At 36.4% G+C, this 16,803-nt stretch overlaps 1 protein-coding gene across 10 annotated transcripts in view; it reads right to left on the bottom strand.

Moving 5' to 3' along the window:
- The window catches only part of KDM6A (lysine demethylase 6A), a 191,656-nt gene that overhangs the window by 84,247 nt on the left and 90,606 nt on the right, over positions 1 to 16,803 (bottom strand). For all 10 annotated transcript variants that reach the window (XR_004262774.1, XM_032258554.1, XM_032258555.1 and 7 more), the window contains one exon: positions 7,854 to 7,974. Coding sequence is in view for 9 of the 10 variants with exons in the window: in XM_032258554.1 (XP_032114445.1) it covers positions 7,854 to 7,974 (121 nt within the window). In the remaining variant the exon portion in view is untranslated. The remainder of the gene's footprint in view (positions 1 to 7,853; positions 7,975 to 16,803) is intronic.

The following is a 16,803-nucleotide window of genomic DNA, read 5'->3' as shown; positions in this document are numbered from 1 at the left end:
TTAGAAATGATTTCTGTAGTTAAAATATACTAGAAGAGAGAAAACTGTAACACAGGGACCCTTGTAATCACCCTAACTCCTCAGTTTCAAAGAGAAAGAAACAACAGTATTACTGCACATATATGAGCGGTCATGTATTCTTCAAACATGTATTTTGGAGGTATTCAAGTATTTTGGCCATTTAGTAATTCACACTTAAAGGCATGTTATAGAACTCAGGGCAGAAATAAATATCAAACAGAAAACCAAAATTGGGCAGGCAGAGTGAAATAGACAAAACATTATCAAGTGGCCAGATACATCAATTAGGAGATTGCCTCATATCAAAAAGTATTACCTAGGAAATTGGTAAAGTACAAGTTGATGAGTAGTAGAAAGAAAAAAGAACAGGGAAAGGATTATTTTTTACTACAAGTGAGAAAAAACAGAAAACAAACAGTAATGACCATCCTCTGCCAAAAGGAATAGTGATGTCACACTCAGGTAAAACTGAGTTCTACTGTAAATGACTGAAAGGAAAAGAAAGATTTAAATCAAAGAAAACAAACTGGCTTGCAGTTTCCTCAATCATAATCCAATCTACTGTCAACCATAAAAAGCCAAGCAAAATCTGTATAAAGAACCAACAGTTATACTGAAGGAAGAAATACAGAGTGTAACTAATACTAAAAAAGAATGTTGTTCTTAAGATGACCAGAATAGTGTGCTAATAATTTTTTGGTATCTGCCTGATGGTTTATCCAAAAACAATGTATATTAAGAGTTGCCTCAGTGAAGCATTTTAAATGTTAAATATGGTATCAATGAAAAATGACCTTAATTGTGAATCTGCCCCTAAACTTAGTGATGCTGCTGTTGCTGTGTGGTGTTCTGTTACTCCAGTGAGAAATCCACTAAACAAAAAGTACCAAAAAACAAAGATTAGGCCTCCCCACTTTTACATCCCAACCAACTCCTATGAAGATTCTACAAATGCAGCTTCCATGATATGCCAATACTCTGTAGATCCTTTCTTGAAGAATTTATTTCCCTTCCGGGTCCCATGTTCTAGGCCGAATCTCAGGATAAACACCAAATCTTACAGTTTTATAACTACCACCAATTATTCCAAGCTGTTGGCGGTGGGGAGAGGACAGGACTTTCCCAATCCCCTAAGAAAGCTGAGTCACATGACTGAGATGCCTTCCTCCACTCTCTCTCTCAAATCAAACCACTCAAAATTAAAATTTTCAAAATGCCAGTTGAAAGAGGTGAGAGCTATTAAGCATGATAAAGGAAATAGGGCAGAGCAAGTATGGAGAAATAATAATCAACTTTCTTTTTTCTTTAAGAGACAGGGTGGTGGGGGTGGTCTCACTATGTTGCCCAGGCTGGTCTCAAACCTGGGCTCAAGCGATCTGCCCACCTCAGGCCTCCCAAAGTGCTGGGATTACAGGCATAAGTCAACATGCACAGCCCTAAACTTTCATTATCTTCACACGACTGAACAAAAATATACTGTTAAAGTGTCACTAAAGAAACATTACGAGTATTTTAGAAACATAAGGCATATACAAAATTAATTTAATAGCTAGCAATCAAACTCAGCAAGTATTTCCAAAATATAGAAAGTTCACGATATCTTAATTATATGAAACAAATGATCTGTGCATTCTATATTAATAAAAGACAGAGGGCATTTCAGATTTCAAAAGTGGTTTCTACAAGGAGGTACATATAGATGATCATGTCATCATGTATTCCTTCTGCCTAAATATCCTGGCATTAAAAAAATTACAGTAAAATTCCTGAGTTTACATAGGATAGATGATCAAATGAGACACCTGGAAATGAAGTAGTTCCTAAAGAAGAGTATGGTAGAAGACAGTGGAATTGCTACTTCACTCAGAAGTTTCATGTCAAGTATAATAAGATGGGAAACATGCTGAATGAATTGGTGAACTGAGCCATCTGGAGAAAACAACTGCAGTATCAGTTTGGATAGAAAAAAATTCTGTTAAGTGATGATGAATAAAACCAGCTTTTTTTCTTTCTTTTAAATTTTCCAGCCTGTGCTATAAGTAGGCATTTTCTCATTCTATAGCATCTTCCATTTTATTTATCTACCCATTCGAGAAACACCAATACCCAGTAAAATGCCAAGCTAACACACGAGTCTTATTTCAGCTCAACCCATTTCCTTTGAAACATTTACTGTTTCTGTAATTCTCACCTTCCTATCCCTTTCACATTAACTCCTTCAATCAGCACTTACCATATTCAAATACCAAATTATAAAAGGGGACTTATATTGGCATCTCAGCCAATGATCTACAGGTTTCCATAAAAAAGCCACCTTCTTTAGTTACCTACCTTTAAAAACCCAAAAATGTTCCAAGTTGACATACTTTAGGAACATTTAAATATGAAAACATTAGGGAGAATTCCTATATAAGTTCATTAAATAGATGTATAGGCATTGAACTGACTGAAGAATATGGGTGTCATTCTATCTTATTCTTCACATGAAGGAAACAATTTTAATAGTCTGTCAGGATGTGAAAATTAAGGGCATTATATAAAACTGTCAAGAGTAGTATTCTTTTGTTGAAGTAATGGTAGTACACTGCTTCAAATATATAAGAAAAATAAGTAACTGTCATTATATATCATTAAAGGATAATGAAATAAAAATCCTGAATTAGGCTGGGTGCAGTGACTCACACTTGTAATTCCAGCACTTTGGGAGGCTGAGGCAGGTGGAACACCTGAGATCAGGAGTTCGAGACCAGCCTGACCAATATGGTGAAAACCTGTCTCTACTAAAAATACAAAACTTAGCCGGGTATGTGGTGCATGCCTGTGGTCCCAGCTACTCAAGAGGCTGAGACGGGAGAATTGCTTGAACCTGCGAGGTAGAGGCTGCAGTGAGCCGAGATCACACCACAGTACTCCAGCCTGGGCAACAAAGCGAGACTCAGTCTCAAAAAAAAAAAAAAAAAAAAAAAAAAGAAAAAAAAATCATCCTGAATTAACTGTATGGCATTAACTAGGCCACCAAACCCACGTTGGGGGATATTAGCTGAACCAAAGGAAAAAAAACAAAAAGAAAATATCTGTCACCCTCAAATGTACTCTGGATCAGGTAATATTAAAACAACTACTTCAGAGGCCAGGCATGGTGTCTCACACCTGTAATCCCAGCACTTTGGGAGGCCGAGGTGGGCGGATCACGACGTCAGGAGATCAAGACCATCCTGGCCAACACGGTGAAACCCCGTCTCTACTAAAAAAACAAAAATTAGCTGGGTGTGGTGGTGGGCACCTGTAATCTCAGCTACTCAGGAGGCTGAGGCAGGAGAATCGTTTGAACCCAGGAGGTAGAGGTTGCAGTGAGCCGAGATCTTCCTACTGCACTCCAGCCTGGCGACAGAGCAAGACTCCATCTCAAAAAAAAAAAAAAAAAAAAAAACCTAGCTCGTAAATATTAAGAATTAGTATCTCCACCGCTCACTAAACACATGAAACCTTTATTGGTCAATTTAATGTAAAAATAACACCATATGATTATAAAGTTTCCTGAGCATTAGCTTCACATTTCTGAGGATGGGCAGAGAGACAAAAATACAAGGATTAAATTTTAAGCCGGGCGTGGTGGCTCACGCCTATAATCCCAGCACTTTGGGAGGCTGAGGTAGGTATATCACCTGAGGTTGGGAGTTTGACACCAGCCTTACCAACATGGTAAAACCCTGTCTCTACTAAAAATACAAAAATTGGCTGGGTGTAGTGGCGGGCCCCTGTAATCCCAGCTACTTGGGAGGCTGAGGCAGCAGACTCACTTGAACACAGCAGGCGGAGGTTGCAGTGAGCCGAGATCGCGCCATTGCACTCCAGCCTGGGCCACAGAGTGAGACTCCATCTCAAAAAAAAAAAAAAAAAAAAAAAAAAAAAATTTAAGACAAGAAAATTGATTTCTCCAACAGGGCCTATGCTGACCCCAAACTATGGTTGTTTTACATGGTAGATAACTGAGACTAAAGGTTGAAACAATTTATTTGCAAAATATAAATTCTAGAAGATAACATCAGAAAAACTGTTCTAGACATTAGGCAAAGAGTTCATGACCAAGAATCCAAAAGCAAATGCAACAAAAAAAAAAGATAAATAGCTGGGACCTAATTAAACTAAAGAGCTGCTGCACAGCAAAAGAAATAATCAGCAGAGTAATCAGACAACCAATAGAGTGGGAGAAAATGTTTGCAAACTAGTTATCCAACAAAGGAATATTATCCAGATCTACAAGGAACTCAAACGAATCAGCTAGAAAAATAAATAAACCCACCAAAAAAGTGGGCAAAGGACATGAATTGAGAATTCTCAAAAGAAGACATACAAATGGCCAACAAACATACGGAAAATTGCTCAACATCACTAATGATCAAGGAAATGCAAATCAAACCCACAATGCGATATCATCTTACTCCTTCAAGAATGGCCATAATTTAAAAATTAAAAAATAACATAAGTTGGCATGGATGTGATGAAAACTGCTGGTGGGAATGCAAACTAGTACAACCACTACGGAAAACAGTGTGGAGGTTCCTTAAAGAACTAAATGCAGAACTATCATTTAATCCTGCAATCCCACTACCGGGTATCTATCCAGAGGAAAAGAAGTCATTATATAAAAAAGATACTTGCATACACTTTATAGCAGCACAATTCGCAATTGCAAAAATATGGAACCAGCCTAAATGTCCATCAACCAACAAATGGATAGAGAAAATGTGGTATATACACCATGGAATACTACTCAGTCATAAAAAGGAAGGAAATAATGGCATTCGCACAACCTGGATGGAACTGGAGACCATTATTCTAAGTGAAGTAACTCAGGAATGGAAAACCAAACATCACATGTTCTCATTAGAAGTGGAAGCTAAGCTATAAGGACGCAAAGGCATAAGAATGAGATAATGGACTTCGGGGATTCAGGGGGGAGGGGGGCAAGGGAGTAAGAGATAAAAGATTACACTCTGGATACAGCGTACACTGCTCAGGTGACAGGTGCACCAAAATCTCAGAAATCACCACTGAAGAGCTTTTCCACGCAACCAAACACCACCTGTTGCCCCAAAACTAGTGATATAAAAAATTAAACACATACACATACACACACACACACACACACACACACACACACACGTACATAGATATATTCATCTTTATATCAATCATGTAGGGTGGATAGAATTATTATAGTTCTTCAGACACAGAGAAAATCAAGAATACCCAAGGTCACATAGATGTGTGGCAGGGTCAAAGTTTTTAAAACCAAATTTCTGTGCTCTGAGAGCTGTTTATATAGCACCAACACAGAATTTCAGAGACACATTTTGTGAGAAAGTTATCACCAGTGACAGAAACAAAACAGGAGGTCCTAGAATGCATTTCGTGTGTGGGTGAAAAAAAGAAATCTATCATGAAAATACACTGTATTTTATTTAAATAGTTTACCATCTAAAAAGCATTATACATACTTGGGCAGAGAGAAAGGAAATGGGGTAAAGAAGATCTGATCTGTAATGGACAGATTATTCACACCACTCCCCATACTAGAATATCCTTTTACTCACCCTGTCCGTCCATTGGATGACAACTGTTTATTTACAGATTTGAACAGTGCTCAAAGACTGGGCATAACTGGTTTAGAAAACCACATCAACTTTGATAAGAAATCAATTAGGAATGGCCATGTGGCCTATTTCTGGCCAGTAAGATGCAAGGTGAAGTGTTTTTGAAGAGATCAATAAGAAACCAGGATCTTTCGCCTACATAAAATGATGATCATCATCATTTATTGTGCACTTACTATATGCCAGCATTACACTAAGCACCTAAGCCACTGCTCTATAACATCTTTTTATATGAGATATGAAAAAGGATGCATTTCACTTTGATTGCATCTGGCAACCATCTTATATCAAACAGAGCAACCAGCCTTTAAAAAATGCCAATGCAGAACTAAGAAGAAAATTAATCCTTGATGAAACCCTGAATCAGCTGAATCAACCAATCCTGAAGGCTAGACTTCTCATATGAGCGTATTTTTTATTATTTTAGACAGTTTGAGTTGGAGTTTCTGAGGTTACAGCCTAAAAAGCACTGTGCTAGAAAACAACATAATGTAGTGGAAAAATCATCAGAGGTTCTACATTTATCCAGATGAAGGTGAGGTATTAGAAAAATGGAAAACCACCTAAAGGGGGATATCATTCCTTCTATTCCTACCTTCACTCACTCTGAATTGCTAAGCCCTTAAGTAATAAACTAAAATATCTCCTCTTTGACTAAAAATGTTGATGCCCAAATTCTTCTTAAAATAGATAAGGAATACTAGAGAGAAGGCTGAAAAAGCCAACATCAGGAAGAGATAAAAATCAAATGAAACCTTCACACTATAGGGACGAGAAATATCATGGACTCTTTACTTGCTTTTTCCTTCAAATGTATTTTCTAAGCAACATTTACCAAACTGCTACCAAAAACACTTCTGCAACATAATAAGCATATTGTAACAATATTGCGAATTGCTTAAATGTTTAGTCTATATTATAAGGCATTTTAAGTGTCTTTGATAGCTAATAAAACCGCAAAAAAATGTGAGGCAACTTATCTTCCAGTTCACATTCACTGACGTCCCACAGAATGGTGCCAGAAATGCTACTACTCTAAGCTTGAGGAAAACTGGTAACTTCCAGGCATCCCTCATTCTCCACACTACTTCCACTTACCCTGGACCCTAATTCCTCGACTGCACTTACCTTCAACCACTGTGTGATCTAAACTCTTCGCAATCTACTGTTTTTAGTGTTTTGGGTTGTATCTCTCTTTCACATCATCAGCATTGTTCTTTTAACTCATGTAAGGTAGAAACAGTACTTGCATAGTTTTCTACTTTAAAAATCTAGAACAATTAGATACTCTTGAGAACAGTTTTTTTAAAAAAAAAAAAACCTTCAGTAGTTCCTTATTAGTGAGCTCAAAACATCTTTCTTTATCTCCCCAACCACCCCTCCTTTAGAATCAAGATAGTCTGCAATGGAGATTCAGAATACAACAACCATTATAAACAATAACCATAAATTCACAAAAACTTAGTAACTTTTTCCTAGAACTGCTACTCCTTTCAAAATGTTAAGTCCTCTGTTGGGCAGGGAAATACTATTTTCAGAAAAACCCCAGCAAGACCTAAATTGATGGTTCAGATAGCATAAAAAACTCAATGAAAAATGAAAAAAATAGAGAAATATCAAATTTCCATGGATAGGAAGTTATTTTAATCAACATATCATCTTTTCTCAACAATGTTTATGCTCACAAACCAACAGTCCAAATGCCTTAGAGAGCGCTCTTTTTTCTAATTTAGATATAAGGTGTGCTTCTGCTGGTAGAGGTGGGCCGATTTCTACTGTGACCCTTGGAAACATATGGTCAATGACTGGATCACAGATAAACATCCATTAAGTAGCTGGTTCTGAACTCTATAGTGGCAAATCCATTCTAGGGGAGTTATTTACATATACAAATTGAGATTGAAACCTTTACCCTTTCCTGATGACAGATCTTAGTTAAAACTATTTTTTTAAGTGTAATTGTATAATGTTACCATGGAAGTCTTAGCATAACTACTTTGTACCTTGAGACTCTAGTTCACAGTTGATAAACAGTTCTGTCACCTAAATTTTCAAATTTTCTTTTAAAGTGGCAATATAAATTCCAACATTTCTCAATGCTCTAATATTTAAGAACAACAAAAACAAAAAACCATAAAATGAAACATTGTATCTTGAAAAAACCCAACAACCTACCTTTAAACTAGACTCATAGTCTGTGTTCACTTTGAACATAAGCCCAAGTCGTAAATGAATTTCCTTGGCTCGACAAAAGCTGGGATCAACATAAAGCACCTCCTGAAATGCTTTAATTGCCCTGAAAGAATATAGACATAAGATATCTTAACTTTTTAACACGCGCATGAATTTCTGCTTGGTAGTACAGTAAAACTTCTGTTTTATGCAATATTGTTTTAAAGGAAATGTTGGTTTTATAAAAATGATGTTAATAAATACTAAAAAAGTAAAATTGGAAAGGGGTACATGGACCTTTTATATAATTAAAGGTATATAATCTAATTTAATATAAGGGGGAAGGAAGATCAGTTGAATTTACTCTAAATTATTCAAACAGACAATATTTCATGGTTTAATCAAATTATCGGTATAAATAACTGATTTCATTGTTTCTGGAATTTCCTAGGGGAAAACAGGGTCGGGCAGACAGGAAAGTTTTTAAGGATAAGGGATTAATCTTGCTTCTAGTCTACTGTAAAAAAAAATGTCTTCTTTCTAAAATTTTACATTTCTGTCTTTCATATTTAGGCTTACAAACCATCTGTACCTTATCTTTTATACTATGTGAGGTTAAGAAACCGTCTTCATATTTTCTAAATTGATATCCAATAGTCCCTGGATCATTTGTAGAAGTGATCATCCTTACTCTAAACTCTATGGTGCTACTTTGTCCTAAATCAAATATCCATATTTGTGTAGGTCTACTTCTCTATTCCATTTCATTTTTCTTCGTCTATCAGTTTATCTTTGCCCCAAATTCACATTGCATGTTTTACAAAAGGTTTTGATTACCAACAGAACAACTTCAGGGGTTGGGGAAAGAAACACTTTTCACTGAATACATTTTTATATTGTTTAATTTGATCATGTGAATGCATTACCTACTCAAAAGTAAATATTAAAATAATGACAAAGAAAAATGTCTACTTTGAATTTTGAACATCATATCAGATATAACAGTATATTCAGTATCATTTTAGATTCCTCTACATGATTTAAAGCTTCTTCCAAGCACAAGCTAATATATTCTTTGCAAAACTTTTAATAAATTATCTCTACCCCACAGACCTCACAACTGGCTATTTAGAATCTTAGATGCTTTCAAAACAAAAACAATCTTTTGTATAAAATAGTTCAAAACATCATAACCACAAAATAGAGCAAAATAATACTTCATGTCTTTAGTAACTTTACTTTGATGGATTCATACATTATTTACTTCCCCAAAAAATATGAGTGGTTATGTACATGTTTACTATAAAACTAAGAGTTCTAAAAGGCAGTGTTTATTGCAGATGGCAGTGAAGGGTGGAACACAGGTCTGGCATCAGACACCTTTACCCTGATTATGACAGTACTTAACTTTCTTGAAGGGGAGCTGGGTATCCACCTGTTTGGTGGTTTTTAAAGTAGGTGGGGTATGCATGTGTTTTATTATCTGATGTATATAGGCTTTGAGGCAGGAGAGGAGAATTAAAGGAAATAACTGTGGTAGATTACCATTCTCATTGAAAGGCAGCTTCCTACTTCTCTCAATCAATGTACACTGTGGGGTTGGGGCAAGTCACATGTTTGGAAAAGGCATCAAAGGGGTTAGGGCGAGAACAAATGCAGCAATAAATGGTGCCAATTAAAACATATGGTGTGACTGGGAAAGGGTATACAAAGGCTTTTAGAAGCTTCTGGGATGATAGCAGTATTTTTTTTCTTGATCCAGGTGGTGATTATATGAATGTTTATTTAATAAAAACATGTTAAGATATACACTGATTTATGCATTTTTCTGTAGGTATGTTATATTTTACAATAATAAAATTATGGATAATGCTTCTTAATCAACTTTACCTTATGATATGACAGAAAACTCTTTAATGAAATGAGTCAGAACTAAGCAATGTCCACACATGCCAATAAAAAACCCAGACAGGCCTGAGTCAAAGATATGAAAGAAAAAGAATTAAAGTGGAAAGAAATAAAGAAGTAATAAAGAATTCCGTTAAGAAAAAAGGTATAACAAAGAGTACGTGAGGAAGGGAAGGAGAAGGAACACAGCACAAATAGCCCCTCAGGTGCAATATTTCCTACTCTCAGTTTCTATTTCTAGTCTTTTCCCTAAACATAGTATTTGTGGATGTATTTTACTCCATAGGTGTCTTTAGCACAGGTATCTTTTCCACTTAGTTCACGATGTCACACAGAGGCAAAGAAACATGGATTTTAACATGTACTCTGTTAACAAACTGGGGTTTTAAAAAAACACTAATTAACGATAAGCAAAAACACATGTTCCAAATCACAGCGATCTGGGTCTATGTTTACTCTTTAAAGACTATTAAGTGCCCAGGACAAGGTGCAACCTATATATATAAAATCAAGGTTCTCCTTCTTGTTCTTTCAATGTTTGTCTGTAATCAAATACCTTACAGACTCAATCTTCTGCTTCTGTATCTCATTACTAGATTACTGAAATAGTCTCCTTAAGGACTTTCCTTGCTCTGCTCTAGCTTGTACATATTGCCTTAAATATGTGGCTCCTGTGTTTGCCTAATAACTACGATACTATAAATAAAATCTCCATGTTGCACTCAAGATGTGTACCTATTCAACTACATTTTGTCTTATGCCCTATTATTGCTCCTCCTCAGCTATGAACTGGCTTATCTCAGGAATTCTTAAATATCAGTTCTCTTCACTGCTTTTCCTTACTAATTCTCCTGATCTGTAATATTTTGATTCTTCCACTCCCCTCTAAACCCACTATTATCGTCAAGACACACCACCTGAACTGGACAACGACTATTTCTTGCTTAGTGTAAACCAGCAGTTAGGCCTACTTTGTAATCAAATCATTTCATTCACTACGTATCAGTGTGCTGTCTCCAGTTTTTCCAAGTCTATTCCTTGAGGCCTGTATTTTTCTTCTATGTTTAATATCCTAAAATAATAAAGCAAAAGGTTTAAATTTAATAGATGTTTACTGGTGCCATCGTGTTTACAGTTAATTGATGGGACTTCTTTACTGATCAGTTCTTCTCATCTAACACAAAACACATTATTCGAGTATATAAGTTCATTTCCTTTTCTAGACTTTTATCCATGTTCCTCTCTTGTGTGTGTCTTCAGTTTTCTCCATCACAAGAAAAACAAATAAGAAAATAAATAAGAAATAAAACCACTGCAGGATGGGGAGAAGGAAGTAGAAGGAGAGTTGGATTTGGAGTTAAGAGTTTAGAGTTAAGAGTTGGGGAGGTGGGGATAGAGAACACTCAGACTACATTCTAATTTTGGTCATCAGCTTACTGCATTCATATTTCACCAAAATGGAGGTGGCCAGAACATGATCTCTGTAGCACAAACTAGATTAAATCATCAACACATTCAGTTTCTGCTACCCTCAGAATTCTGACTGACAGAGAATTTTAAAACATGAGAAATAGCTACCAAAAACCGTAAATACTTTTATGATACAATGCCTGGAAAGGTTTACAGTTTTCAAATACTTAAAGCATATTTTCTCTAATGAAATAAAGACGTACATACTGCTCTGCATGGTATCACTGGCATTTTTCTTAAAATCTGAAAAATGTAGTTTTTATATCACCAAAATAATTTCTATAGATTTTCAGTTTAAAGATTTTTTTCATTTGTTTGCCACTGTTAACAACTTTAAAAAGAAAATGATATAAAGCTAAAACCTCAATAACACTACCTACAAAAAACATATACGTGTGCTGAATATATTTCATAATGGTAATGTTTAATAAGATTTCTAAAGCCTTCTCTAGAACTACAGCAAAAATAATAATATTAACATTCTTAGCAGAGTTTCAGCACATTTGGAAAGACACATAATAAAACTTTAAGTTCTCTGAGGCTAATAAGCTGAATCAGAGATTTCTCATAGAGATATATAAAGGGATAAATCAACTAATTCCACAAATTTTCATACTAATAAAAGAATATTTTAGCTCTAATTCAGTTATAACACATACACACATAACACAGATATACATACATATTAGGAAATTTAGAGATTATTTCTAAATAAGACAATTAGATTTGATGAAGTAAGAGGTAAGATTTTAAAAGATGGAGATGAAAGAAGGCAGATTAAACAGTAAATGGCACAAAGTCAAACAGGTAAAAAAAATGCTTAAGATGTTTTCAGGGAAACGTTAATACGGTGTGACTGGCACAAAGAATCTATTAATATTCAGGGGAGCAGTAGGCTAGAAGGATCATTTGAGGTTGAAACAGGAACGACCGTAAATGAGAGGCTAAATTAGAAATATCATGCCGGGCCGGGCGCGGTGGCTCAAGCCTGTAATCCCAGCACTTTGGGAGGCCGAGGCGGGTGGATCACGAGGTCAAGAGATCGAGACCATCCTGGTCAACATGGTGAAACCCTGTCTCTACTAAAAATACAAAAAATTAGCTGGGCATGGTGGTGCGTGCCTGTAATCCCAGCTACTCAGGAGGCTGAGGCAGGAGAATTGCCTGAACCCAGGAGGCGGAGGTTGAGGTGAGCCGAGATCGCGCCATTGCACTCCAGCCTGGGTAACATGAGTGAAACTCCGTCTCAAAAAAAAAAAAAAAAAAAAAAAAAGAAATATCATGCCCTGGATTATTCACACTGACAGTTGCTAATATATCACCTGTCCTGGTTCTTTTCCCCTCACTACCCACTCTTCTTTTCATCACTTCAGGAGTGGGATTATTTTTTTTTCCCCTACCCTATTGCAAGATTTAAGTTTTTATTCATAATTTCCCTGAAGCCTAATTAATTAAATCCCTTTCAAAATTTCTCTGGCCATCTACTATCACTATTTAAGTGTAACTTTATCAGAACTGCCTTAGTTAAATCTGCTGGTTATTTTCTGAAATAAAAGTGTATATAATAAACTCAAAACATGTCAACATCAACTGCTTAATTTTAATAGAAATATAAGAGCATATTTGAATCATGATAGCCCAAAAATATAATTAGATGTTTGCCAGGCTCCATGCTAGACAAGCCTCAGAATCAATGATATTGCCACGCATTAGATATATGTTGCATTATTCTTTTGTTCCATCAAAAAGCCATAAGAACTATTCTTTTTCTTTACTGTACCCAAAGTAGTGACTCTACAGGAGAGCAGAAATTCCTATACCCCTAAGAACACTTGTGACTAGTACAGTGCTATAGAAATGAATCCTACAGAAACTTTACACCAGGCTTGGTGGTTCACACTTGTAATCCCAGCACTTTGGGAGGCCAATGCAGGAGGATTGCTTGAGCCCAGGGGTTCAAGACCAGCCTGGGCAACACAGTGAGACCACATCTCTACAAAAAAATTAGCCAGCCATAGTGGCTCAAGTCTGCAGTCCAAGCTACTCGGGAGGCTGAAGTAGAAGGATCACTAGAGCCCCAGGAGGTTGAGGCTGCAGTGGGCTATGATCATGCCATTGTACCTCCAGCCTGGGTAACAGAGTGAGATCCTGTGTCAGAAAAAAAGAAAAGGAGGTCTTTACTAGTAATATGTTAATACTTCTGTCTTTCTAAATTCATCTCTACCTCATTCTCCTAACCCTTTTTGATATCAAAGTGATAATTATCACATTTCCTTATTAGGCCTGTCAACTATATTTGGGGGCTTAATTTCCAAAATCCTATGCCTCTAGCACAGTATCTCTTACATTTGCTGCCCTAAGACCACCCTGATATTGATCAATGGAACGAAGAAAGGTTACAGGACAGAGATAGTTAATAAGGATTCTTAGGAAGATATATTTAGAGAGATGGCTATAAGGTGTACTAGGAAGAATGATTTCTATTGTGCTGTCAAAAGACTTTTTTCCCTCAACTATCTTTTCTTAGTCTAACTTTCCCTTTCTTTCTATTTCACTTACTCTCACCCTAGGATATAGGTTTCTTTCCAAAGGCAAGGAGCTCAGTCCAAGGTATCCCCTAGCAATTAGCCACCTTAACAAATAAGAACAAGTGAATGCAGGGGCATGCATGCATGCACGTGTAAAGGAATGACCTTTTAAAGACTGGTTTCTAGCACTCTGCTGCATGTATTTTACACTCTGCTTCTATGTCTTCCTTTATCCGTCTGGACGTCTTTTAAGTTTGGTCCCAGATTACTGGGCAAGATACCAGTGTAGTTGTTACCATAAGTCCAATGAAGATGGAACAGTTGATCTAATGTACTACTTGACATGGGCTCCTCTAAGAAGAGGCTGCAACTGATACTGGAAAAACTGACCAAATAATTGAACTATCTAGAGACTAACCAATAAAATCAACTCTGAAAGAAAATACAGGTAGCACAACATGACAATAGGTTAACAGTAATACTACAGTCAATAAAATTGCTCTCAATATTTTAAGTCACCAACTCAGACACACGTTGGTTACACACATTATCATCAAATGCCAACAGACACCATTAGCAAATACCAAATTTTACTTAAATTATAAATGTACCAGAGACACAACACTCCGAAACATCATAGGCAGATTCTTCATGCTGACAATCCAAAACAAAAACCCATACTCATCCCTAGAAACATTTCTCAATAAATCCCAGAGCACCTGACATGTAACTAAAAAAGTTCCTGATCCCAGTAATCAACAGGTATCTACAAATAAAACAAAAAAAGTAGTTTTAACCTAAATAAGCTCCTATCAATTAAGGCTGTACTCAAACTATCACCAAGCACCTACTGCATACTTTCTAATTTTATAGCTGTTAAAGAAATAGCAAGTTAAAGCAGAAATGTGAGGCATAGTTTGTGAAAAAACATTTGATTAGCAAGAAAAAAACATAGCCAGAGTGAATTCATAAGATAGGGTGTGAGATGTACCATTTTAGGAAGCAGCTATAAGAATTAAAACTCAAGACATGAGAAAATGATGGAAACCAGGACAGGATCAATAGAGTAAGGGGCACTTATTAATTCAGACATTGCATTGTCCTTATGTCATTCTGTTTCATTTCTTAGGTCAACTGAAAAATACAGAAATCATGTATAGATAAGGAATCACAGCTAGAAGCCTGCTAACTTAACATGGTCACATGCTTATTAAAGCAATCAACATGTGAACTACAAACAGGTTCACCTCACTACTAATTTTATGTTCTTCTCTTCAGTACATAGAGAGGCTTATAAGTTTACCACAGGTATGTGAAAACTGGCTGGTATGGGGTAGAACTGAAGAGTTCCTCCCCTCAGATTTCACATAAATTATTTCTAGCTGGTGTACAGATTAAATCAATGTGCTCAAGTGAACAACCACAAATACTTATTAAATAACCACCTATCAATCTTAAAACCTGGGGATAAAATATTTGGAGAATACGAGCATAAGCTTGCTTCTACCATTCACCAGTTATGTAACACACACACACACACACACACACACACACACACACACACGCTTTCTCCATCTACAAAACTAAGGGGGAAAAACTAAATTATCTCTAAGACTACTTCTAATTCTAAAAATTTAGAATTCTGAATTCTGTAAGTAAGCTATTAAAAAATATTTTAAAACAGTCCTAATCTATCTTTGGTTTTAAATACAATACACTGAACATGAAGTTAGGAAGCTTTATTTAGGATTAAGCAAAGGATAATTTAAGAGAATAAAATTACAAAGCTTCTTCATAAAGACCAATTACACTTCTGTAAGATTTACAAAGAAAATCAGTGATGTGAATCATTATAATACACTATATACACACAGATATTCTCTAACAAAGCCGTACTTCCACATATGATCAAAAGCCAACAAGACCAAAAGCTAAAAGAGAAGAAAAAGGACACTGGGAAAACCATCCATGTATAAAGTCTCCTCTTTAGGGAAACCATGTAAAATCATTGTCAATGCATATGTGTATGTTCTGTGGTAAGTATTCAGGGTGCCCAACAGGTATATGACAGAGTTGTAACATTTTGCCAAATACTCGATTCTTCCTTTGGACTCCCACAGAATTTACTCCTGAGCTTAAAATTCTAGAGTACAGAAGAACTCTGAAAAGGTCAGATATACTAAAAATAAAAAATATTGCCAGGTATAGTGGCTCACACCTGTAATCCTAGCACTTTGGGAGGTTGAGGTCGAAGGATCATTTGAGGTCAGGAGTTTGAGATCAGCCTGGCCAACATGGTGAAACCCCATCTCTACTAAAAATACAAAAATATGAGCCAGGCATGGTGGCGGGTGCCTGTAATCCCAGCTACTCAGAAGTTGAAGCAGGAGAATCACTTGAACCTGGGAAGCAGAGGTTACAAGTGAGCCAAGATCGTGTCACTGCACTCCAGCTGGGGCGACAGAGAGAGAATTAAAAAAGAAAAAAAGTCTACATCGGGTTTACATTTTATAAAATGTACAATATCTCATTTGATCATCAAAACTCTACAAGAAAGGCATGTGACTGCTATGTAATTTTGTTTTTTAAACAAATGAGGAGGCTGGGCACAGTGGCTCATGCCTGCAAATCTCAGCACTTTGAGAGGCCAAGGTGGGAGCATGCCTTGAGACCACGAGTTCAAGACCAGACTGGGCAACACAGGGAGGCCCCATCTGTACAAATAAAAATAAAAATAAATTCACTGGGCATGGTGGCATGTGCCTGTGGTCCTAGCTACTAGGGAGGGTAAGATGGAAGGATTCTTTGAACACAGTAGGTTGAGGCTGCAGTGTGCTGCAATCACACCACTGCATTCCAGCTTGGGCAACAGAATGACACCCTGTCTCAAAAATAAATAAAATAAAAATAAATAAACTAATGAGGAAACAGAGAAGTTATTTAACTCAAGATCAAACTAAGTGCCAATGTTGTGACCACAATACCAATCTTCCAATTAAAACTTTTTTTTCTGTTAGCGCATACTATTGTCTGGTAAAAGGAGAATC

This window comes from Sapajus apella, unplaced genomic scaffold, assembly GCF_009761245.1.
Source record: "Sapajus apella isolate SASKATOON/1434 unplaced genomic scaffold, GSC_monkey_1.0 scaffold103, whole genome shotgun sequence".
NCBI lineage: Eukaryota > Metazoa > Chordata > Mammalia > Primates > Cebidae > Sapajus > Sapajus apella.
Note: the sequence above shows the minus strand (reverse complement) of the source record. Positions and strands in the feature narration are given on the sequence as shown.